Source organism: Petaurus breviceps, unplaced genomic scaffold, assembly GCF_028583685.1.
Source record: "Petaurus breviceps papuanus isolate PSGF00001 unplaced genomic scaffold, PetGlider_PUasm1.0 90879, whole genome shotgun sequence".
Taxonomy (NCBI): Eukaryota; Metazoa; Chordata; class Mammalia; order Diprotodontia; family Petauridae; genus Petaurus; species Petaurus breviceps.
This window is the reverse complement of record NW_027187368.1, coordinates 13,786,072-13,809,807: the sequence shown is the minus strand read 5'-3', so window position 1 is coordinate 13,809,807 and position 23,736 is coordinate 13,786,072. Positions and strand designations below refer to the sequence as shown.

At 44.3% G+C, this 23,736-nt stretch overlaps 2 protein-coding genes across 6 annotated transcripts in view; one reads left to right on the top strand and one right to left on the bottom strand.

The window, feature by feature from the left end:
• BCL2L1 (BCL2 like 1) overlaps positions 1–19,849 on the top strand; it is a 46,127-nt gene extending 26,278 nt beyond the window's left edge. For all 5 annotated transcript variants that reach the window (XM_069073899.1, XM_069073900.1, XM_069073898.1 and 2 more), the window contains exon 3: positions 17,705–19,849. In XM_069073899.1, coding sequence (XP_068930000.1) covers positions 17,705–17,842 — 138 coding nt within the window. In that variant the 3' untranslated portion in view covers positions 17,843–19,849. The remainder of the gene's footprint in view (positions 1–17,704) is intronic.
• An 884-nt stretch (positions 19,850–20,733) lies between these two features.
• The window catches only part of COX4I2 (cytochrome c oxidase subunit 4I2), an 8,923-nt gene continuing 5,920 nt past the window's right edge, over positions 20,734–23,736 (bottom strand). Inside the window, exons 5-6 of the mRNA XM_069073902.1 lie at positions 22,342–22,473; positions 20,734–21,062 (exon numbers count right to left, since the gene is read on the bottom strand). Coding sequence (XP_068930003.1) covers positions 20,926–21,062; positions 22,342–22,473 — 269 coding nt within the window. The 3' untranslated portion in view covers positions 20,734–20,925. The remainder of the gene's footprint in view (positions 21,063–22,341; positions 22,474–23,736) is intronic.

Genomic DNA, 23,736 nt, shown 5'->3' with positions numbered 1-23,736 from the left:
TAGTTAATAGGAAACCACTTCCTTCTAAGGCAGCCCATTCTGCTTTGGGATAGCTCTAATCATTAGGAAGTTTTTCCTCACAGAAAACTTTTCTGCATCTTTTACCCATTGTTTCTAGTTCTGTACTCCAGGGCCTAACCAAACAAGCCAAATATCTTTTATATAATAGCCTTTCAGGTACTTGAAGACTCTAATCACCCCCTAAATACCCTCAAGTTCTTTGACCGTCCTCTTAAGGCAGAATTTCAAGGTTCTTTACCATCCCATTGCTCTCTTTTTAATACTTCTGAACTTAAAGGTCTTTCCCAAAATGCAGTGCCCTACACTGAATACAGTATTCTAGATGAGGATTGTCCCATGCTGGGTGTGAATATCATCCCTCTCAGTGTACTGTTGACTCACACTGAACTAAATTACTACCCCTCATCTTTTTAAGATGAAATGCTGTCTTGCCACAACTCCACTATTTTGTTCTTGTAAAGTTGACTTTTTGGATCCAAATGCAAGACCTTGCATTTATCTACATTAAATTTCATCTCATTAAATTTGGCCCAATTCTAGCTTGGCAAGATAATTTTTGGACAGAGCCAGAACAGTGTAACCAGGATTTTGTCCCACATGGTGACATCTGTTGAATGTACTTCCTCCCTCCACACTATTCCGTCCCACAGCACAGTCCTGCTTCCTCACCTGGCCTCCAGGCTACCATCCCCCAGGATTGCCCCTGACATGCCACCTGGTCTGAATGAGGGATGCCAGGGATTATCAGAAAAGGCAATGAACACCAGCTGCTGCTGCACAACCTCTTCCCTTACAATGCACTGGTAAATATGTATAAAGTAAATTGAGCTTTAATCCATTCTGTTCTCCCTTTCCACTGTACCCTTTGGAAACCTCTATTATCATTGGATACTAGATCACTTCCTCTCATATTCCCTACATCTTTTGGTGCTCACTGAAACCCAGCTTCTGAAGATACCACATTTCTTGGCACCATTTCCAAAGTTGACTTCTTCTCTCTTACCCCCTGAAGCCCAAGGCCAGGAGGAGAAGTTGGCATACTCCCTGTTTCCCACTGCTACTTTAATACCCTCTCTGTGCCACTGTCATTCAGTAACCACCTCTTTTAAAGTGTACTCTATCCTATTCATATCCTTATTGCTTTCATCTGTGGACTTGTGGTTACTCTCCTCCCTTCATAATAAATTTAGCACCTGGTTCTCAGTTGTCTTCTCTACCCCAGTCCCTTCTTTTGAATAGCTTGGCCTACCATTTCCTTGATCTCCTCTTCACTCTGCTTAACAGAAATTTTAAGTTGCTAAAATTCCTAGTTGTAGCCATTTTTGCAAAACTATGAGGTGACTTATTTACAGTTTTGAGTCATTTGCAAATTTGATAGACATGTAATCATTGATTACATGCAGGTCATTGATAAAAATGCCCAACTGAGTTCAGCCCAGGCTGCCCTGGAGCCTTCCACTCAATTGCTCCCTCCCAAGATAACATTTATGACTGGGGTAATGACTCTTCCCCCCCCACCCCTCTCCCCCCCCCCCCCAATTCAAACAGTTCTGAATCTGCTTTACTATTTTCTAGTTCCTATTTCTGTCTTTTCTCCAGTGATATTTTGTGATTTTTTTTAAATGCTCTGCTAAAATTTAAGTAAAGATTTCTATATTATTCCTCTGATTTATTAGTCTAATAATCTGGTCAAAAAGGAAATGAGGCTAGTCTGGTCTAACTTGTTTTTGAAGCTTTTTCTTACTTTCTGTGATCATTTCCTTTTCTCTAAATATGCCAACCACATCTTTAATAATATGCTTTATAATTTTACCCAGAAGCAAAGTCCAACTCATCAATCTATAGTTTTGTAGATTCCATTCTTTTCCCATTTTTGAAAATTGGAACAGTATTTGTTCTTCCAACTTATTTTGGTTTTCAACACTGTTAGCCATTTTTGTTTTACCTTTCTCTAATTCAGTGATTATTCTTAGTAAGGGAAATAAGAAGCAAAATGAGTTGAGTGATTATACCTTCTCTCCATTATCTGCTATTTTCATTCCATTCTCCCCCTCCCCCAAGGTGTTGTCCTATCTCTCTCTCTCTCTCTCTCTCTCTCTCTCTCTCTCTCTCTCACACACACACACACACACACACACACACATGCATGCACGCACGCGAGCGTGCGCACACACCCCCTCTCTTTTCCCAAACCCTTTGGCTTTCTTTACCTTCCTTGCTCAGCTCATTGTCACCAGTACTAAATCTGACACCGTTCTTACAAGACTGCCCATTTTTGTATTCATCCTGTTACCTTCTCTTCTTGTCTTCTGTATATGTTCTATAGGCATTTAATTAAACACGTAGTTCTCATAGTGTCATCTATAGGCCATAAGAGGCCCTGCCTCGCTACCCCCCTACCCCCCCCAAGCAATTTATAAAAGTCTGACCTTATTTGCCATGTTACCCATAGTTCCTCACCTCTGAAAAGAGGGGTCTTCTCATATCTCTTCTTTGGAGACAAATTTGATTATGATAGTTTCACAGTACTCATTTTTAACATTTTTGTTGTTCTTTCCATTTATATGTAAATTGTTTTTCTGGTTCTGCTTACTTCACTTTGCATCAGTTCATATCAGATTTCCCCTTCTGTATTCATCACATTCACTGTTTCTTATAGTAATATTCCTTTACATTCCTTTACTTTGAGGTAGCTGATGGTGCAGCAGATAGAGCTCTGGGCCTGAAGTCAGGAAGACCTGCATTCAAAACAGGCCTAGGACTAGATCTGTGACCCTGGGCAAGTCACTTAACCTCTGTTTGCCTCAGCTTCCTCAACTGTAAAAAGAGGATAATAACAGCACCTGCCTCCTAGGGTGGTTGTGATGTCAAATAAGATAATATTTATTAAGCAATTTGCAGAGTTCCTGGCAACTAGTAGGTGCTGTATAAATGTCTTTTCCCTTCCACCTTGTACTATAACCTGTTTAGCCATTCCCCAATCAGTGGACCTCTTTAATGAGGAGGTCCTTTAATTTAGGAGTCCCTAAAGCAAGGAAAAAATAGAAAATTGCTAGAGTTGGTCCAGGTTGATCATTCAGTTACCTGCTCTACCCCTTCTTGCAGGTGGGAGCCTAGCTCAGTGTCTTTCCTACTACATTTGTTCTAGGACTGTCAGATACCCCAACCCTCCCTGGAGGCTGAGGTACTGAGGAAAAGGAAACTGAAATCCCTGATATTTACCTTTGTAGGCAGTCAGCCATGGGGTTTGAAGTCATCCATTGTGGGCATGACAGTTATAACTACTCCAACTTAATAATCCTCCACACCTGCAGCAACATGGGCTAAAACCCATGGGAGATACTGTCTTTGTACTAAGCAACCAAAGAAAGGGTCAAGCAGGCAGATCACATCAGGAATAGGCAAGAATCTTATATCTCTGCCATGGGGCAGAGATGTACAAGAAACCTTCTAGAATGTTTGGACTGTTGTTGAAGGTGATATTTTTAGGCTCCTTTGCTTCCACTTGGTAACTTGCACCAATATACCTATAGCTGCAAAGGTAATCTTGCCTCTCAGCTGTAGTCAGAGCCATCTGAGTGAACTGGGAGAAACCAGAAGGTTCCTAGACACTGCCTCGATCAGTGGCAGATAGATAGGAAATCTGTATGTACAGCTGACCCTTCTTCCTGGGGACTTCCTCCATTCCTCCTTACTTCTTCTGGGCCAAACCTAACCCTCCCACCCCCATCCCCCTACAACTGTCTGGTGTTTATGGGATGGAAGATGGTTTCCTTTGGGACCAACCCTGTTTTCATTTCTGCTCTCAGCTATCTGGCCTCCCAGGACTTCACCTGCAGGTTTGTGCATGCCCGTCCCCCACAACAGGAGCCCCGTAGGACTCGGCAGTCCTGGTGTACTAATTCAGCAGGCTTTTGTTCTTGCTGGTGATGCCCCTGGCTCCTTGCCTAGCTTGGAGGAGGGCATTTTCAGTCCCCTAGGCTCCTTGCCACCTAGCCCAGATATCCCCACCAGAAAAGTTCTGTTCTTTTGTTTCTCACGAATCAGGTTAAAGGAGAAGATGTGTATGTATAAAGAGTCCAAAGAGTTATTATTAGGTTATTTATAAAGATTTTCCAGCCTTTAAATTTTGCTATCAGGGTAAGCCCATGTAGGAGTTTGTGAGCCCTGTGGTGGAGAACCATCAAAGGGGTCAGCCATGTGTTAGATGAATGTTTGCTCTCCCCTTGCCTGCTAGTTCCTTTCTTTTCTTATTGGTGACTTTGAAGCATAGCTGTTAAGTTGTTTTTTTGCCATGATGAAGCTAACAGGAATTGTGCTGTTGTACAGTCCATAGTTTGCTGGGGCTGTGAGGAAATATCTGAAAACCAAGCAGTGCAGCTTGCATAATCCTTCCTGTGACTCCATAGACAGACTCAGCTAAGGGCTAATTCCTATCCCTGAAAGGATAGCTAATAGCCTTACCCTCTATTGTTTGCTTTCTGAGAAAGACAATTAATCAGTGACTTACCTTAGAGTTGATCTGAACACCTTGGTTAAGGCAGGGAGAGTGAGGAAACTGAGTGAAAATACATGCTAAAAGTCACCACCTCCATATGCACTGGGGTTACCTGCATTTGTCACCTATTGTGTTAACTGTACCCTCAGCTCCATAGAATGTTGGACCTGGTAGAGCGTCAGAGCCAGAAGACACTTTAGAATGGAGAATATTAAAACATCTGCACAATTCATCCAACTAGTATTTGTTAATTTAACACTGGCAAAGAGAAAAAATAATTTCTCTCAGGGAGTTTATATTCCATCAGGGGAGAAATCGTATGCACAAACAATTAAATATCGGATAATTTGTAGAGAGGAGGTGCTGTGATTGTCTACTGTAGGGGTTCAGGATAGTCTTTCTGTAGGAAGCAGCACCCAAGTAGATCCTTGAATGATGTGGGGATTCCATAATGTGCAGTGGAAGGGGAATATTGCTGTCCTTGGGCGTGGTATGTACAGGGAGTGTTGTGGTTGGATCTGTGCTTTAGGAATATCAGTTGGGCAGTTGTGAGGATGATGGATTGGGGAAGGAGAGACACTGGGTTCTGGGAGGTCAGTTAGTAAGCTATTACATTAGTCCACACAAGAGGCATGAAGGCCCCTGGTGAGTGAAGATATATTGTAAAACTGCTGCTGGGATAGCTGGCCAATTTCTTGAGTTTGGGAGCTCTGAGCAGCAATGGATTAAACTGATAGGTGTCTGTACTAAGTTCAGCATTAATGTGGTGAGCCCCTTGCATTAGCTTAAGGAGGGGCAAAACCAATCCAGTCGGAAATAGAGCAGGTCTGAGCTCCTTTGCCATCCCAGCAAAATTGGGCCTATGAGTAGCTCTGTATTTCTAGTCTAGCAAGACAGTAGAGGATCACTTGCTGCTGTGTTGCCTTCAACTTCTCACTTTCATAATCTGACCCAAATTTTACCGCCTTCTTGGACATATGGGAAGTCAATATTTTCTACGTACAGCTTAAAGAAGATTAAGTATCTGGGGCTTGTAGATTCCATATTTGACTGGAAATGAGAAATTTGGTTCCTTTCCACCATCCATCACTGTGATACAGTCATAGATTGTTAGGGGTAGAATATACTTTAGAGGGGTAGTTAGGTGGCTCAGTGAATAGAGTACCAGCCCTGGAGTTAGGAGGAGTTAAAATCCAGCCTCAGACACTTAACACAAAAAAACTAGCTGTGTGACCTTGGGTAAGTCATTTAACCCCAATTGCCCTACCTTCCCCCTCAAAAAAAAAAAGAGCAAAACAAAACCAAAAAAAAGGATATACTTTAGAGATGAGCTATTCTTAATCCCTTCCTTCTTTTTTCTTTTTTTTTTTGCCAAGGAGGAAATGTAGATGCAGAGAAATGACTTAATCGGGCTTACAAAGTTAACTAGTAGAGAGTCTAATAACAGAGCTGAGGCTAAAGACAGGTTTTCTTGGTTTCTAGTTTAAGTATTTTTTTCTACCTCACCATTATGATCCCCATCCTCAATTCAACAAGCATCTTTTTACATTTTTAATTAATTAATTAATTTTTAGTTTTCATCATTCGGTTCCACAAGCTTTTGAATTTTAAATTTTCTCCACCTTCTTCCCCTCCCCACGATGGCATGCAATATGATATAGGCTCTTCATATACATTCATAAATTTTCACATTAGTCATCTTGTAAAGAAGAATTAGAACCAAAGGGATAAACCACAAGAAAGAAGGAACAAAACAAAAAAAAAAAGGAAGGAGAGCAAATAGTATGCTTCAGTCTGCATTCAGACTCCGTAGTTCTTTCTCTGGATGTGGATAGCATTTTCTATCATGAGCCTTTCAGAGTTTTCTTAGAACTGTGCATTGCTGAGAAGAGCCAAGTCTATCAAATTGAGTCTTTGCACAATGTGGCAGTAACTGTGCACCATGTTTCCTTGGTTCTTCTCACCTCATTCAGCATCAGTTCACATAAGTCTTTCCAGGTTTTTCTGAAGTACTCTTGCTCCTCATTTCTTTTTTTTGTTTGTTTTTTAAAGCAATTGGGGTTAAGTAACTTGCTCAAGGTTACACGGCCAGGTGTTTTCTGGGTGGGTGCTAAGTGTCTGAGCCCTGGATTTGATCCCCAGGTCATCCCGACACTGGAGCCGGTGCTCTTACTCGCTGTGCTACCTGGACGCCCCATTGCTCCTCATTTCCTACAGCACAATAGTATTCCATTACATTCATATACCACAACTTGTTCAGCCATTCCCCAGTTGACGGGCATCCAATTTCCAATTCTTTGCCACCACAGGAGGAGGTGCTATAAATATTTTTGTATGTTTTAGTTCAACAAACATTTATTAAGTGAGCTCTTACTGTGTGCCAGGCAGTATCATGAGGTTGTAATGATAAAAAGGCAAAAAACCCCAAAAAAATCTTTCCTGAGAAAGCATTTTACATCTACTTTACTGATTTGAGTAATTTGGAGCTGGAATAGCTGAAATGACTTGTCCAAGGTCATTTAGTCAGTTCAGTCAGAGATGGAGATGAAAGTAGAATCTAGATCTTGTGACTTAATATTTTTCCACTAAGACTATTCTTCAAGACCTAATTCAAATATTCTCATTGTCAGGAAGCCTTCCTGGATTTCCCACAAATCCTGAACAGATTTGTGCCTCAACTTCCTCATCTTGTGAATCCAAATTGATCTCTCATTTTTGTAACAACCCACGGGGTACAATGGGAGTGTGACACCATGTATGACCAGGGAGCTTCTGAGATAACCTTGGAAAACCATCAAGTTGTTCTTTTGCTGATGATTTGTAAACAGTGAACCTCACTCTAGCTGGCTTCAGGGTACTGATTATACAAGCTCTTGATGGGCAGGGGATTTTCCTTTTTATCTTAGATATCTTGGTTTCTGCATCTTCAGGGGAGAGACCGACCATAGGGGAAGGATTCAGAAGGTTGGCAGACTGGAATGTAGGAAATGCAATACTTCGAGCCTCTCTAAAGGCCCCCCTAATTTTGAGGAGTTTTTTTTTGTTTGGCAAGAGAAATGCTGGGGGTTGGGAAGAAAGGGATACTACAGAGATTTGCTGGTTTCTGGGGGGTCTGGGGCTGTTGCCATCAGCTCAGGAATTCCAAACATTTCCTATCAGATAAAGGTTCCTGAAAATATCTGGACTTGCCTGGGCTAGTCTGAGCTAGTGCTGGGGTAGAAAGGTCTCAGTGACACAGGCCGGCCAGGCGGCTGTCCAGAGCACCCTGGGGAGCCTTATGGATAGCCTATGTAGAGAAGTGCAAATTCCCACGGCCGTTTCAGCCTCCAGAAAGTAGTGCTTATAGAGCCGGGAGTCCAGAGAGCTGCATTCTGAGCCCAGCTTTGCCACTTACCAGCAACTTCAACTCTGAGCCTTAAGTTCACTCATCTGTGAAGGGACATCAGACTAGACACTAGTGAATCTCAAAGAATACTCGGATGGAGTCAGAAGGAACTTTTAGAAGCCATCTGGCTCCAAACCAGCTTTTTATAAATGAGGAAATGACCCAGGGAGACTGTGATTTGTCCAAAGCAGCACGTCTTATAAGTATCTGAGCTAGGATTTTTAACTAAGACTTATGATCCTTCTGATCCTGGATTCAGTGCTCTTTCTACCAGACCACCTGGTTTCTCATTATTCTGTGCTATCTCTCTTAAGGTCCCTTGCAACTCTAATATTAAATGATTATAGTGAACCTTTGTGGTGTAGGGGGACGGTTTGCCAAGTATATGACATCATTCATTTGGCTTGGGGTTGGGGAGAAAGCAGAACAAAAAACCAGGAAAAATATATTTTCCCATACATTCCACTAATTTAGTGAATCTTCTTTTATTTTGGGATTACAAAGAGCCCTTGGGAAGGGTTAGGCCATTTATTAGTCATTCACACCTTAGTCTGAAACACTTTAAACAAAATTTTAGAATATTGGAGCTGAAAAATCATTTGATCTGCCCCCTTCATTTTGCAAAGAAGGAAACTGAGACCCAGAAAAGGGAGGCAACTTGCCCAAAGTTACACAGGGAGTTGGTGAATCATAAATCTGGAACTAGAATTTAAAACCAGAGATTATAGATTTTAGAACTGAAAGGGGGAGGTACATTGGAGATCTTTTGCTGCAATCCACTTATTTTAGGGATGAGGAAATTGAGGCCTAAAGAGGTCTGGTTCAAGGTCATACCAGCTCTGACTTGTCACCAAACTACCTCATCACAAACAGTGAAAATCAGCCATGATGAGAATGGGGGTAAGGAAAGGAAAGTTGGAGCAGGAATTGGGAAAAAGTTAAACCGGGGGAGGCAACAGCACAGAGTTTGCCCTGACCAACCAGAGAATTGCTTTGATTGCCCCTGGACCCCTGCGTAGACCAAGTTAGAAGACCCCAGGAGTGAGAGGTGCCTAGAAAGGGAGGTGAGAGAGTACCATTTTTTTCTTTCTTTTACTGCTGGATCTCTAGAAATCTTGCTTAGAGGATAGAACATGGGTTTACAGTGTCTCTGGGCTTCCTACCTTTCCCAAGTTGGCAAGGTAGTTTGGTGAAATATAGGACTGAGGAGGAGAGAAAGAATAGTTCTTTTTATTGTGGAAAATATGCTTAAGACCAAGTCCTCAAATTGGGGGAACAAGATACATGAGAAGCTAAAGTAGTGAATTGATAGGATCATAGGATTTGGAGCTAGAATGGATCTTAGATATAATCTCATTAAAATTCCTCATTTTATAGTTAGCCTCGAGAAGGAACAATTACTTGTCCAGTGTCAGACAAGCAATAAGTAGGGGAGCGAGGATTTGAACTCGAATCCTCTGCCTCTAGATCCAGTGCTCATCCTACGACATGTTGCCTGTTAAGTACTGATAAGAATGAGCCCTTGTCTACCCATAGAGCCAACCCAAGAAAGAAAAAGTAATTCTTACTTTAATGCAGATCACTTTGTTCTTAGAACCTAAAATGCTTCAGCTAGGAGTGGCCTGAGAGACTGTCTAATACCAGCTACCTCATTGTACAGATGGGGAAACAAGCCCAGAGAGGAAAGCTTTCTTATCATCCGTCCGGTCAGTCCCTCCTATCATGTCTTCATAACTTGCTTGACCTGTGTCTCCCCAGCCAGGGTGCCTTTTTTTAATTCCACTGAGTGGCAAGTGGCAAATGTGGGCCTGGAACGAGTAGGAGGCAGACCCTAAGATTGTCAAGCTAGCCTTCTTGAGGACCTATAGCAGATTTGGAAGACTGTAGTGTCTGATAGCTCTCTTCTCTTCCCTCTCCCCTCCCCCATTTCCTTTTCCAAGAAATGAGAATGCCAAGTGTGGGTGGCTTCTCAGAATTAATCGGGTTGAGGTAGGGAGAAGGGAGGGTAGCTGCTAACCTCAGAGCTGGGGAAAGATAGCCATGAAGGAGACCTGTCTCATTATTTTTTTTTTTTTTGTAGGGAGGAAGGTAGGGCAGTTGGTGTTAAGTGACTTGCCCAAGGTCACATGGCCAGATTTTGAGTCTATGTATTAAGTGTCTGAGGCCGAATTTGAACTCAGGTCCTCCTGACTCCAGGGCCGGCACTCTATTCACTGTGCCACCTAGCCGCCCCCTCATTACTTTCTAATACCAAGAAACCCACCTATGTGTGTTCCCCAGGCACGGTTTGCCCCAGTTTCCATAGTAACTTCTGTTAAGCCTTTCCCCAAAGTCTCATTTTTTTATCCTCAAGTCCATAACAGTTCTTTGGAGAAAAGCCTCTCCTTCTCTTTAACCCCTCTCCTCTCCACCTCCAAAAACCCCCCAAACTTCTAGTCATGCTGGGATATGGAACTTGGTGTATTCACTTGAAGAAAGAGGAAACAAGGAGACCCAGAGATGTGTGTGTAGTGGGAAATGCCCTGAACTTGGGGTTTTACCAACCAGGATTAGAGTACCAGTTCTGTTTCTCACTAGCTATGTGACATCAGGTAGGTCCCTTCCTCTCTCTGACTCCAATTTTCTCATTTGTAAAAGGAGCATATTGAACTAAATGGTGTCTAGGGTCCCTTCCAGCAGCTCTTGAATCAGTGAGTCAATTGGTGAAATCCCTGACCTTTTCATTTACTAGGAGTGTTAAATAGACACTCAATTTCCCCCATTTTCACTCTTTCTGCTGTCTCCCAAGACTCTCCTAACATAGTCCTGTTCTTAAACCCAAAAGACATTATCATTCCTTTGTTCAAAGGAGAAACTGAAGCACAGAAAGGGGAAATGACTCAGTGAGTGACACAGCCTTCATGTTGGACTTAAGATTAGATGGGTGTGGGGGAGCTTTCTGCCTGCCCCCACCTCCCCCATACTGTTCCTCTTCCCAGACTACCTCTTCCCAAAATAGCCCGGAAGGAAGCAGTGGACCCAGCCCCCTCTGGAACCACCCAAGAGGAAGGGCAGGTTAGGTTTGGTAAGGGAGTTTGTTCCCTAATGGTGACTTGGAAAAGGGAGTGTTTTATTTTCCCTCTTCATTCCTGTATTGTGTATTTTTCTATGTTATCCATTCTCCCCCTGCCTGCTGAGGTTTAGTCAGTCACTTTTGTTCCCACCAGCCTGACTTGACTTTGAGCCTTTATACCAGGAGAACACACCACATTGAAATGATCATGAGGCCTACCCAATAAGTTGTTTGTTTTTCACCATACCCACTAACAAAGCGCTGTTGGTCCAGGTAAGAAAAGTCCCATACTCAATGGTACTACAAAGTGCTCCAGACCGGAGATGAGATTTGAGTTGGATTTCTGACTTGGCCACCCACTAGTTGGGTGACTTGGAGTAAATTACTTTTCTCTGGGCCTCAATTTTGTCATTTCTAAAATAAGGGTTAGGGGCGGCTAGGTGGCGCAGTGAGTAAAGCGCCAGCCCCAGTCAGGAGGACCTGAGTTCAGATCCGGCCTCACACACTTAACACAAAAAAAAACCTAGCCGTGTAACCTTGAGCAAGTTACTTAATCCCAACTGCCCTCCAAAAGACAAAAAAATAAAATAAATAAATACAATAAAATAGGAGTAATCTTTATATCTCTGTGTGACAGGGCTTTTGAGAATCAGCACACATGGCACTCTGTAAAGTTACATAAATGTGTGCTGTAAAAGTAGGGAGAGAGGGAAGCAAGGAGGAAGAGGAAGAACTTAGTGCCCGTATGACCATGGTCAAGTCCTTTCTTCTGGGCCTCATCTGTACAATGGAAGCGCTGGGTTTGCTTGGTAGTAGTCTCTTAAAATCTGCTGCTCTAGATCGACAACTACTTTGAAATCTAGCTGTTGATCACCTCTCCCCTTCCTACCAAGAGGCAGCTAGAGCACTGGGCCTGGAGTCAGAAAGACTTGAGTTCAGACACGGACTCAGACACTTACTCTCTGGGTTATTCTTGACAAGTCACTTAACTTTTGTTTGCTTTAATCTGTTGGAGAAAGAAATGGCAAACCACTTTGGGATCTTTGCCCAAAAACCTCCATGGACAGTAAGGTCCACAGGGTCGCATGACTGAACAACAACAACCCTTCCTTCCCCCTGCTTTCCTGTTTACTGTGGTCTGGAGTGGCTATTTCATATCTAACCTGTGTGCCTGGTCCTGTGTTCAGACCTATATGGAATACACTCAGGGTACAAGATGCAGTCTGTATCCTTAAGGAGTTTACAGATTGGTTGGAAAGACAGGATGAATACACAAATTCTTTTGAAGTTCAGATTATTTCTTAGGCTTCTGTATCTGCAGGGCTGGAAGAGGTATGGTTGACCTTGAGCTTGGGTGGTTAGGGAAAGCTTCACAGATGAAATGGGCCTTCATCTGGACCTTGAAAAATGGAAAAATCATTCAGGAAGCAGCTCCCACACGGTGCCTATGCTGGGATCATTGAACACTGGTCCACGCATTGACATCCCTAGCTAGCTGCTGGAGCTGGCCCTCAAGTGAAGCTCTTACTGATTGGCATTGCATACCCAAGAGCATTAGACTCTTTCCTGCAAGACAAGGTTAAGATTAACTCATGTTTCTGTAGAGCTTGAAGGTTTACAAAATGCTTTACCAAAACAACCATGTGTGAGGTGTAGATAGTGCAACTTTTACTATCCTCATTTACAGTGGCAGAAATTGCAGCTCAGAATTGAAGTGACACAACTAGTGCATGTTGAAATCAGAACTTGAGCCCAGGTTGTCTGTCCCGTGTCGATTGCATTTTTCACTGTGTGGTGCCACACTCCGTCCTCTGTTGTTGGAGACACACTGTGAGTTTAGTTGGGAAGGAACTGGCTCTGTGATGTTAGGAATAGATAAGCCTGGCTAGAGAGCTGCATCACTGGCAGTTCCAGGGAGTCTGTGCCAAGGACCCAGTGAGTGGCACATGCAGGAAGAACATCAGGAATTCTGAGGAAGAGATGACTGTGAATTGGCATAGCCAGGAAAGACTTCCTGAAGTGTGATTTCAAGGATGAGCTAGAGAGGAGGAAGAAAGATGTGAGAAAAGCCATAAAGGGGGAACTGAGGATCCAGAAATTGGACCAGTCTTGTGGAAGCAGAGGGTTGAGGTAGATATCAGCTGAGCAGCCCAAAAAGCTGGGTTCAAGACTCAGCTCTGCTTCTAGCTAGTGATCTAGAGAGATCACTTTCTCAGCTTCTTTTTTTTCTTTCTCTTTCAAATGAAGGGGTCAGACTAGATGATCTGAGTTTCTTAACAGCCCTCACATTGTATGTTCAAAAAAGATCCCTTGAAGCTCTAACATTGTGTGTTTTAACATTCCATTTTCTAAAGTTTTCCCAGCCCCACCATTCTGTGAGACTGTAACCTTTCTTCAGGGCTTTTGGCAAAGGGTGACATCCATTACTATGTTGCTAGGGGGAGGTAGAAGCCCCGCATACTTCCCCATAGCAACTATTACCATTAGCCTAGCAGTGGCCCTGCTTCTGTCCTGGCCCAAGCCAAAGGCCTCCTCCCTAGGAGCTTCCTAGAAACCTTAATATTCTCATTGCCCCTCTGACTTTCAGAACCCTCACCCGTAAACATAAGCTTGGTTGTAATAGAACATAACACCTAAGCTATTGGTGATGAGGGAGGCCTGGGGGGAAGGGGGCAGGTCAGGGCTTATCTCTGCTTTTCCAGACTGGCAGCCCTGTTTGTTTATCTGGGCCAGCAGAGAAAATGACTGTGGTTGTTTCCAAGGGTGTTATGAACCAATAGCTAAATATACCCACACCCCATTGCTTCTCAGCTGCATTTAAAAACAGAGCCCATCTTTCTGGGCACAGACCTATGCCCAGGATCCAAATTCCATGGAGAACCTGGCATATTTTACCCAGAATGAATTCCTGTTATCCACTTCCCCAGAAGCTGAACAGGAATGCACCAGAGCCTGAAGGGTGGGGGTGGAGTAGGGAGGAAGGCAGGGAAGGAGAGAGGAAAATATGTGAGCTTTGTTTGTTGTTGCATCAAAGCTACTGTTCTCTGCTCTCTTTGAGTGACTGTTCCTGGACATTATGTGCTTTGTGTCTCTGTGGGGACAAGAGCTTGTTTACTCATTAGGCCCCAGCAAAGACCTAAAATTCCCTGTGGTTCCCAGCTCAATTCTTAGGAAAGGGCCCTGCCAGAAACCTAGGCATCTCTTCCTCTGGTTAGGAAATAGCTTCACTGAGATATTGGGTATGCTCCTCTGCCCCCTCAAATAATTAGGTTTTGATCCAGTAATCCTTCCTGGCCATTTGTACTCGATTTTTTTGATCCTCCCTCTAACTGGGAAGCATTGGAGTTGAGACTCTTAGGGTTTCTAAGTAGATCATGTGGCTTCTGCCTTGGATCCCTCGCTCCCTGTGGATCAGGAAAAACTATGGATGGATGTCTTTCCCAGGGAAAAGGAGTCCATTGGATCTGCCTTATTTATAGTAATGGAAATCTTACTGCTTCACAAGATACACCATTCCATTGTGGGCACGCCTTTGTGATTGGTTCCTCTGGTCTGTTGACCAATGACCTTGAGATTTCCTCCCACTCTAGATCCATTCATCTAAATCTTGCCTTAGCTTCAGAATTCAGCTCAAATCCTACTGCTCTCTGAAGCTTTACTTGACTACGCCAGCCAGCCATGATCTTGTGAATTCATAGGGTCAGACTGAGAACTGGTGGCTACCTGGAGACTCCAGACAATGGGGGGCTAGGCCAGTTCAAGGGTGGATTGATATTTTGATAGGCTCAAGGGTGGGAAGTCTAGTAACAAGAAGTTTGGGTCAGCCACAATGTAAGGCTTATGGCCTCATGCAAATGCCTCATCAAATGGGACAATTTAATCAGAGTTCAAGGGGGGCTCCCAGAGCCTACACCTCATCAGGACCATCTAGGGTTGTCTAGTTCAACTCCTTTATTTTTTTAGATAGTAAAACTATCACCTGGAGAAGTTAAGTCACTCGCCCAAGGTCTCCTGGATAACGATAAATGGCTGAGGGAAGATTTCGTCCCAGTGTTCTTTCCATTGCACTACAATGAATGACTTCTAAGAGCTAGAAGGGATCTTAGTACCCTTATTTTACAGAGAAGGAAACTGAGACCCAGAGAGGTTAAATGATTTGTTCAAGGTTATGCAGACAGGTAGTGATTGGCAGAGCTGGGCTTTGAACCCAGATCCTCTGGTCTATTGCTCTTTCCATGTATATCCTGTGACTCCAGGTACCTTATAAATGCTTTTATTAAGGAGTGTATATCCCACAGCACCAAAAAGAGGGCACCACACATAGTAAGGGCTCCATGAATGCTTGTTGGTTATTCACCAGCCCTCAAGTGTAAGCTCAGCCTCAGTGGATGAACTTGAAGCCTGGCCCCAAACTGCTCAGTCTGCCTGCTGGTCCAGGATCCATGTTAAAGAGTCAGTGAGACAGAGAATCAGCAGACCTGGAATCTTGTTGTTGCTTCACCCCTGATTCACAGTATGACTTTGAACAAGCTCCTTCCCTTTGTTAGCCTTAGTTTCCTTCTTTATAAGATAGCATTGAACTAGGTGCTTTTAAAAGTCTCTTCCAGGGGTGGCTAGGTGGTGCAATGAATAGAGCACCGGCCCTGAAGTCAGGAGGACCCTGAGTTCAAATCCGGCCTCAGACACTTAACACAAAACTAGCCGTGGGACCTTGGGCAAGTCACTTAACCCCAATTGCCCTGCCTTCCCCCTCCAAAAAGCAATAAATAAATAAAGCCCCTTCCATCTCTAACATTCTGTGATCCTGTAGAAAGAGATTCTTAGACATGGGTAGTCAGTCCTCTTAGTGTCCTCAGCTTGAAATCTAAATCTAAAAATTAGAAGGGACCTTAGTTTCCTAATCCAAGCCTCCATGTGATGCCCAGACCTGAGAGCCAAAAAACTGGGTTTGGAGTCAGAAGACTTGAGTTCAGTTTTTGCCTCTGCTACTTTCCACCTGGTGTGTGATCTTTTTTTTTTTCTTTTTTTTTTTGGAGGGCAGTTGGGGTTAAGTAACTTGCTCAAGGTTACACGGCTAGTTTTTTTGTGTGGGTGTTAAGTGTCTGAGGCCGGAACTGAACTCGGGTCCTCCTGACTTCGGGGCCAGCGCTTTTCTCACGTGTGTGTGATCTTGGGCAAATCATGTCCCCTTTCCAGACCCCACCTCAGTTTCTTCTTGTTTCAAGTGATTTCTAAGATCCCTTCCATCCATTCACATCCAATCATCCTATAAGTATATATGGTGGGGATAAGAGGGAAGCCAAGTTATGGACCCTGCCATCAGGTACCTCAGGTTTGGAGTCAGAAGACCCTATTATCCAATAGCTTTGGGAAAGTGCTTTAATAAATTTCTGAGGCAGGTAGGTACTAATGTAGATTAGCATAAATTGATTAAGTGCTTAGACTTCAGGCTGTTTGGAGGAGTTCTACTAGAGGAGGAGTAAGAGAGGTAGAAGGTCCAGAAGGAGTTGGTTGGTGTTATTGACTAGGATAGATAGGGTTTGGTAGTGAGAATCTGCTTTTCCTCTTGGAGCAAAGCAAACAATACTCAGTCATGACTGTGCCTCCAAACCTGGTTAATTGTATGCCTTCCACCTCATTACACAAGCCTCCCTCATTGAGAGGACATCCATCAGCAGAACCATTGACCAGTTGTCTCCTCCTGGGCACAGTTCCTGCTTCCCCCATGGATCTCCAGCCCTGTTTCCCTGGCCTATGCAGCCCTTCTATTCTCTTCTTCCTTTTTCCTCCTCCACCTAAGGTCCCTGATACTTTGCCTCCTTGAATTCCTGCATTTATATAGCAGAGTGCAGTCCATTACCTCACAACCACCTTCTGGGGAGGTAGGACTGGATTATTATCCCCATTTTGAAAGAGAAAGGCTGTCTAGAAGAGTAAAATGAGTACTGGTAGACTGGGTTTTCCCCTGCCTTACTGTGACATTGAGCTGTTTGGGACTTAGGTTTCCCCATCTGTAAAATAAAGGAGTTGGACTAGATGATATCAAAGGTCTTTTCTAACTCAGACGTTTTCTGTTTTATGTTCTAGGGTCCTTTTCAACTCTGATGTCCCATTTCAGCTCCTCAGCAGCACTAACATTCTGTGTGTTCTGTGAGCCCTTCCATTCTGATACTCTCCTGTCTCTATTCCTTCTCTTCTGTGGTCCGCTCCAGCTCTCTCATTCTATTTAATATCCTAAAGTTCCTCTCTAGTTTGGGTATACTATCTTTTTTGTGCCAACATGTTTTAAAGACCTTTTTGTTCTAACATTCAATGAAATGAGGATACCAATTCAGAGGTTAAATGACTTGCCCAGAGTCACACTTAGTAAATGGCAGAACCCAGTTTACCCAGTCCAGTGTTCTGTTTAGGTTTCCACACTGTGTCTCATGATGTAAGTAAGTGATGTCCTCCCTAACCTTTAGAAAACTGAGCCTTTACCTCTGAGCCTTTACCCTGCCCTCAATTTGGTGTTACAGGAACAACTTGGTTGCCATTTCTTTACTTTGCTACTGGTGATAGGTAATTTTGTGGGCTGGGATTGGGAAACACAAACGGACCTTATTGAAGACTGGCCAGAAATCCTATATTTGTGTAGCAAGAAAGTCCTTGGTCTTTTTCCCAGGTAGTGCTTTGGGCTCTTGTCTGCATTAGTTTTCTGTTGACTCCTAGTCACAACTGCCTCCAACAAGTCCTTTCTCCCCTGCAGGACACCTTCGTGGAGCTTTATGGGAATGATGCAGCTGCAGAGAGCCGTAAGGGCCAGGAACGCTTCAACCGATGGCTGCTGACTGGCATGACAGTGGCTGGTGTAGTCCTGCTGGGGTCTCTATTCAGCCGGAAGTGACCATACACTGAATCTACCTTGGAACCTCTCTGATCCACCCACTCCAACCCATTTTGGCCTGTACTCTGTCCTGCCACAGAGGAAATCCACTACATGCAACTGACGTCTATCACATGGGGCTAAACCAGGCCTTCTCCTGTGGTCCCAATCCCCTCTCCACCTCCAAGGTCCCCAGTAGTATGCAGTCTGAGACCCTTGGGCCCTTTTTCTGTTCAATCTCTTAAGTCCTCCAAAAAGAAAAAAACAAAAAATGCAACTTCTTGAACCTCTACCACACTGGGGCGGTGCTGGATGCCTAGTAATGACCTCTGTCCTCCATCAGACTTCCTAGAGCTGGGCCCTTCCCCCAACCTGACCAAATCAAGAAGGATCAAAAAAAACTTACAAAAACTCCCATAGAATTTTCCAGGAAAAAAAAAAAAACAAAGAAAAAATCAACTTCGTTTTTATTTTTGTGTTATGAGAATGGATAATTTTATTCCCCTTGCAGCTCCTAGTGTTGGGAAGGGCCAAGAAGAGCTAATCTTAGATCTGGGCCTCTACATTATTACTAAGGACAGATTTTCTCTAAGAACTTCCTTCTTGAAGCAGGGGGTGGGTGGCTTGCTTGTGTAACCCTGTAGTTAGATGTCACAGGTTCCAGATCACCAGGCTTGGCCAGCCTCAGGGACCTCTCCAAGCATACTGTTCCTTCTGGTAATTCCAAACCATGTCCCACCCACCACCTTTAGAAGTAGCCTAGGAATCCACTCATACAGGTGACCCAAAGTGTCTCAGGAAAATGACCTGCCCTGGCTTTGACTGTCTTGGCTGGTCAGTTGGACCAATATTTCTTGCTGGAGTTAGTGGGTTTGCAGAAGGAAGGTAATGATGGGTGTCAGTTCCACACCATTTCTGAGTCCTAGAACTGCTTAGTTGCACGCCCCACCCCCCATTTAGCTCCTACCCATCAAGAAAAATGGGAGAGACCTGGGAAAAGTAGCAGCTGAGAGCTGTTTACAGCTGTATTCCTTAGTCATCTTAGTTCTTAGAGATCCCAGGAGGATGTGGACCTGCCTCTCCCCTGAATCACTTTCAACCAATGCCCAGATAAACAGGTGGAACTGAGACCCAGAGGTGAAGGGGGCCCCAAGGATGCCCAGCGACACCTGGGGGTGCTATAATTACAGGGGCTCTCAGGACCACTCTCGTTTAAAGTGGCCATGTTCTAGTGGAGTGAGTACTGGACCTAGGGCTGAGAAGACCTGGACCCAGTTCTCAACTTCACCACTGAGGAGTTGTGTGACGCTGAGCAAATCAGTCCTCTGAGCCTCTTCTGTCACATGAGGTGATGGACTGGCTGATCTCTGAGATCCTGACAGCCTGTTTGCTTGGCAGCTAGAAAAGGGGAGCAGGGAGAAGGGAGGTTGGTTCTGAGAAAGATTTGACTCCACCACACTAACTTCCCTCTCATGCCATATCCCCATACTCTTTCCTCCCTGCGCCTTCAGAATTCATATTTGGGGTGCTCACTGCTTAGCCAGGCCAGGCTGTTTGTCCCTTCCCACAGCCTGCCAACCTGTGACCTCTGTCATGTAAGTGGCACCTCCCTACCATTAAAAGTGCTTTCCTTATCCCAGTTGATGGATCAGCCAATTCCTCACCACCACCACCACCCCTTGACCCTCCCCACGCCACCTTGCCCCTGTATCATAGTCTTGTCTTTGCTGTATATATTTGAGATTAGTTTTTATTCCTTGTGAAGATGATATACTATTTTTGTTAAGCGTGTCTGTATTTATGTGAGGCTCTGCAGGGCTGCCGTGTGGTGAACGCTTGGGGAGATGGTTCCCCCTCCCTCATTTAGCCCCACCTTCCCTCTTCAGTGCCCCTAGGGGTAGGGGAGACTGATCACTCCCCAGCCCAGGTCTAGGGGGTCTCCCTTCTCCCATATCCTGGCTCTTTGAAGTAGTCTGTGTGATGGTGGAAGTGCAGTTCAACTAATAAACTGTGTTTGATTTGCTGGTAGTGAGTGCTTCTTGTGTAATGGGGGAGTCCAAAAAGGAGGTGGGGGTGGGGGGGAGACAAGTGGCAATGGGAACCGAGCATTTCCCCTTCTTCCATCTCACTCCCAGGCCTGTGGGGATGGGCCTTTTATAGCATCATTCTCTCTTGCCTGGAATGTGTTGGGGGTTGAGGGGAGACTCACTCCCCTTTGGGCCTGATCCCTATCTCCTAAGTCAGTCCTTCCCTCCAATTCCTACCCACACTTCTGTGTAAGGGATAGAATTCAGCTGCCCTCTTGTGGATACTGTTGGAACTGTAACCTCCAGACCCCCTGGACCCCAGTCTTCGTCCTTCAGACCATTGCCTTTGCACAAACTTGAAATAGTACAGGGTAATGAAAAGCATGCTGAAATCGAGAGCCAAAGTACCTGGTATTGAATCCTGATTCTCCTGCTAGCTACTTGTGTGACCTTAGTTAACTAAGCAAGTAACCTGACCTCTCTGGGCCTCACTTTCTTCATCTGTAAAAATAAAAGGTTTGGATTTTTGATCTCTAAAAGTCCCTAACTGAACTGGTGAACTTCTCAACCAGGCCCTCCTGCTGGAATGAACTGAGACAAATGCCACATTTTTCATCCATCAACCTGTCCTAATGCCATCTTAGCCAATTTTCCATCGATTGCTCATCAACAGATTTGAACAGTTGACAGTCTTAGGAGACTGCAGTCAGTCCAACACCCTTATTTTACAAAGGAGGAAACTGAGGGAAGAGAAGTCCAAGGTCACCAAGTCCCCAAAATTCTATGGTTCCTTTTCTCTCTAGGAACCTCAGATCCAGCCAATTTGGTTATCTTACGTATGTGTCATCTCCATTAATTAAACTGTACTCTTAAGAAGGCCAGGTACCAGGTTTGATACTTCTTTATTGAGGGAAAAAGGTTTCATGAAGAGAGATGCAGATAGAGGAAATGAGGAGAAGGAAAGGGAGCAGAGGGAATAAAGAGAAGCTTTCAGTGGGGGCTAGCCCAAGGATGGGGTTGAGTGGGGACAGCCTGTTGGCTTGGAAAGGATGAGCCAGGATAGTTCAGGCTGGACAGTCACTTCTTCCACTCTTTCCGATCGTGGTCCCACCGCGAAGCCAAACCTTGAATTGGATTTCCCTTCATGTCTAATACCCGCTGCAACTGTTTCGACTTCCAGTCCTCAGACAGTGTGATGGGCTTTTCTGGAAATACTACAAAGGGAAGAAGTGGTGGGTACTGTTGCTCAGGAACCATCCTTACCTGAGCCTCTCCTATCTCAGCCATCCTGGGGCCAGGACTATACTCACAGTATTGGCTGAGATGGGAAATGACCTAGGAGCTAAGAAAGTTCTAGGCTCAACTTCAAATGGAGTTAGAAGACGCAGGGAGGGGCAGGTTTCCCTACATCTGCCCGCCCTTTTCACTTTGTTCAGCCACATGTATTTTCAGAATATTTTCCTTAACCTTTTATTACCATGAGAAGAAAAGGGCAGTGGGTTGGGTGCTCAGAAACCTGGGCACTATCACATCAACTAACTCTAATAGTCTGTGTTCTAACGTTCTATCCAGTGTGGGTATTCCGTGTTCAAAGGCAATGGTTCCTGATCATTGGTGGTAATTGGAGTTAACTGCAGGGGGTCTGTAAATACATAAATAACGAACATATCTTTTGTAGGCTGAATATTTCAAACAATTATTTTCCAATGTCTATAACTGACATACTTAATAAAATATAAATTCATTTAAATTGCTACTTATTTTTATTCATCTTTATGCTTTTTTATCCTGTATTTTCTCAATGGAATTACTAAAATTACTATCATGTGAGGATGCATGATATTTTGGGACATTAAAAAAGAGTCCTCATACTTGAAAAGGTGGCATTTAGGTGGCACAGTGGATAGAGTGCTGGGCCTGGAGTCAGGGAGACTCCAGGTTCAAATTTAGCCTCAGGCACTTAACTGTGTGACTATTTAACCTCTGTCTCAGTTTCCTCCACTGTAAGATGGGGATAATAATAGTAACTTTCAGAGTTGTTGTGAGTGTCGCATGAAACAATATTCATTCAGCACTTAGCACAGGGCCTGTCTGACACAGTAGGCATTTAATAAATGCCCTTTCCCTTCCTAAAGTCCTCTCCAGTTTTGACATTCTATGTTCTAAGAACTCTTCCATCAATACTATGAACCAGTGACTTATCCACCAACCTCTAAACCCTGGGAATTTAACTGCTTTCTGGGCAAGAGGAAGGGAATGGGTCGAGGCCCTTGTAAAATACTTCCGATGTCTAAGAATAAATCCCTATTTTCAAAGATACCCCTCTCCCAACTCTGTCTCTGGCTTTAGACAAACTGACCAACACCTCTCCATAACTATGCCTTCCTTACTGGCCCGAAAGAAGATCCCAGAAATTGCAGGGCCCTGGGGAGGTGGTGGGGAAGTAAAAACTGTCATTCTCCAGGCTGTGTCCCTGTCTAACCAGCCACTCACCATATAACCGTTGCCACCATATCAGGAGTCCAGTGAAGCCAAAGAAAAAGAAGACTCCCCCCAAAACTGTCTTCCATTCATTGGATGGTCGGTTCATCTCTGCAAAGGTCTGATGGAACTGCATTCGATAAACTGGAACCAAAGGGGTAACGGTGGTTTTCAGGGCTCTGCATACCCCAAGGGCCACTCCTCTAACCCATGGCCAAGGGAGCAGAGGTCAGGGAGCTGCCAACACGGCTCCTTCCACTCCCCTCTTCTCTGAGTTACCTAGGGGGGATCCCCCTAAGGCAGGTAGGTACCTCTGCCTGTCTTATGCTCTCCCAGTTTTCTCAGCCCCTCAAGCATGATGTATTACCACTTCCCTCTTTACCTTCAAATCTTCCCCATCGTTAGAAGCTCACCACCTGCCTCCTCTGAGAAGCCTTACCTGACTACCCAGGCCCAAGAGGGTCTATACTTCCCTGCAGCTCCTACAACTCTCTGTCTGAAGCCTCTCATTCAGCTCTAAGTATAAATGTCTAATTCCCAGCTCTCTTCTCCTGTCTCCTCTCTGATGGCAAGGACTAGCTCTGTATCCTTCGATACAGAGGGCTGGGTCCAGGGAGCCATTCTGGAATGAGGGAGGTGTAGGAGAAAGATGACTGCATTTGGAGTCAGAGGAGGACCTAGGTTGGAATCCCAGCTGTCCTATTTATTTCTTATTTGGGAAAGTCACTTCCTCTCTGGGTCTCAATTTCCTCACATGTAAAATGAGGGGGTTGGACTAGATGGTCTTTCAGGACCCACCCAGTTCTAAGTCTATGATTCTATAATGGACAGTGACAACAGAAGGGTAATAAAATGAACTCTGACACTTGTAGCTATATGACCTTAGGCAAGTCATTTCCCTTCTGGGCCTCAGTTTCCTTCCTTGTAATGTGGGCAAAATAATACTTGGGCTTCCTATCATCATGTTGTGTGGATGGCATTTTATAAGTCTTAGAGTGTCATGGAAATGTTATATTTTGGAATATTTCTGTGAACAGATAGGGCCATAGACTTTAGAACTGGACCTTAGAAATCATTTAATCCACCCCATCCTACCTCATTATTTTCTGGGAGGAATGTAAGGCTCCAATGAGGGGAAATGACTTGTCCAAGTCTACAGAGATATTAAGTGACTGATGCAGAATTCTGCTTGAGCTCCTCTAGCTAACTCAGTGCTCTTGCCATAGCTCCTGGCACCTGGCTCCTAGGGCTGTCCATTTCCACACTGCCGTCCCACACTCCTACGCCTTTTTTTTTTTTTAATTTTTTTCTTTTTGGAGGGCAGTTGGGGTTAAGTAACTTGCCCAAGGTCACCCGGCTAGTGTGTGTGTGTGTGTGTGTGTGTGTGTGTGTGTGTGTGTGTGTGTG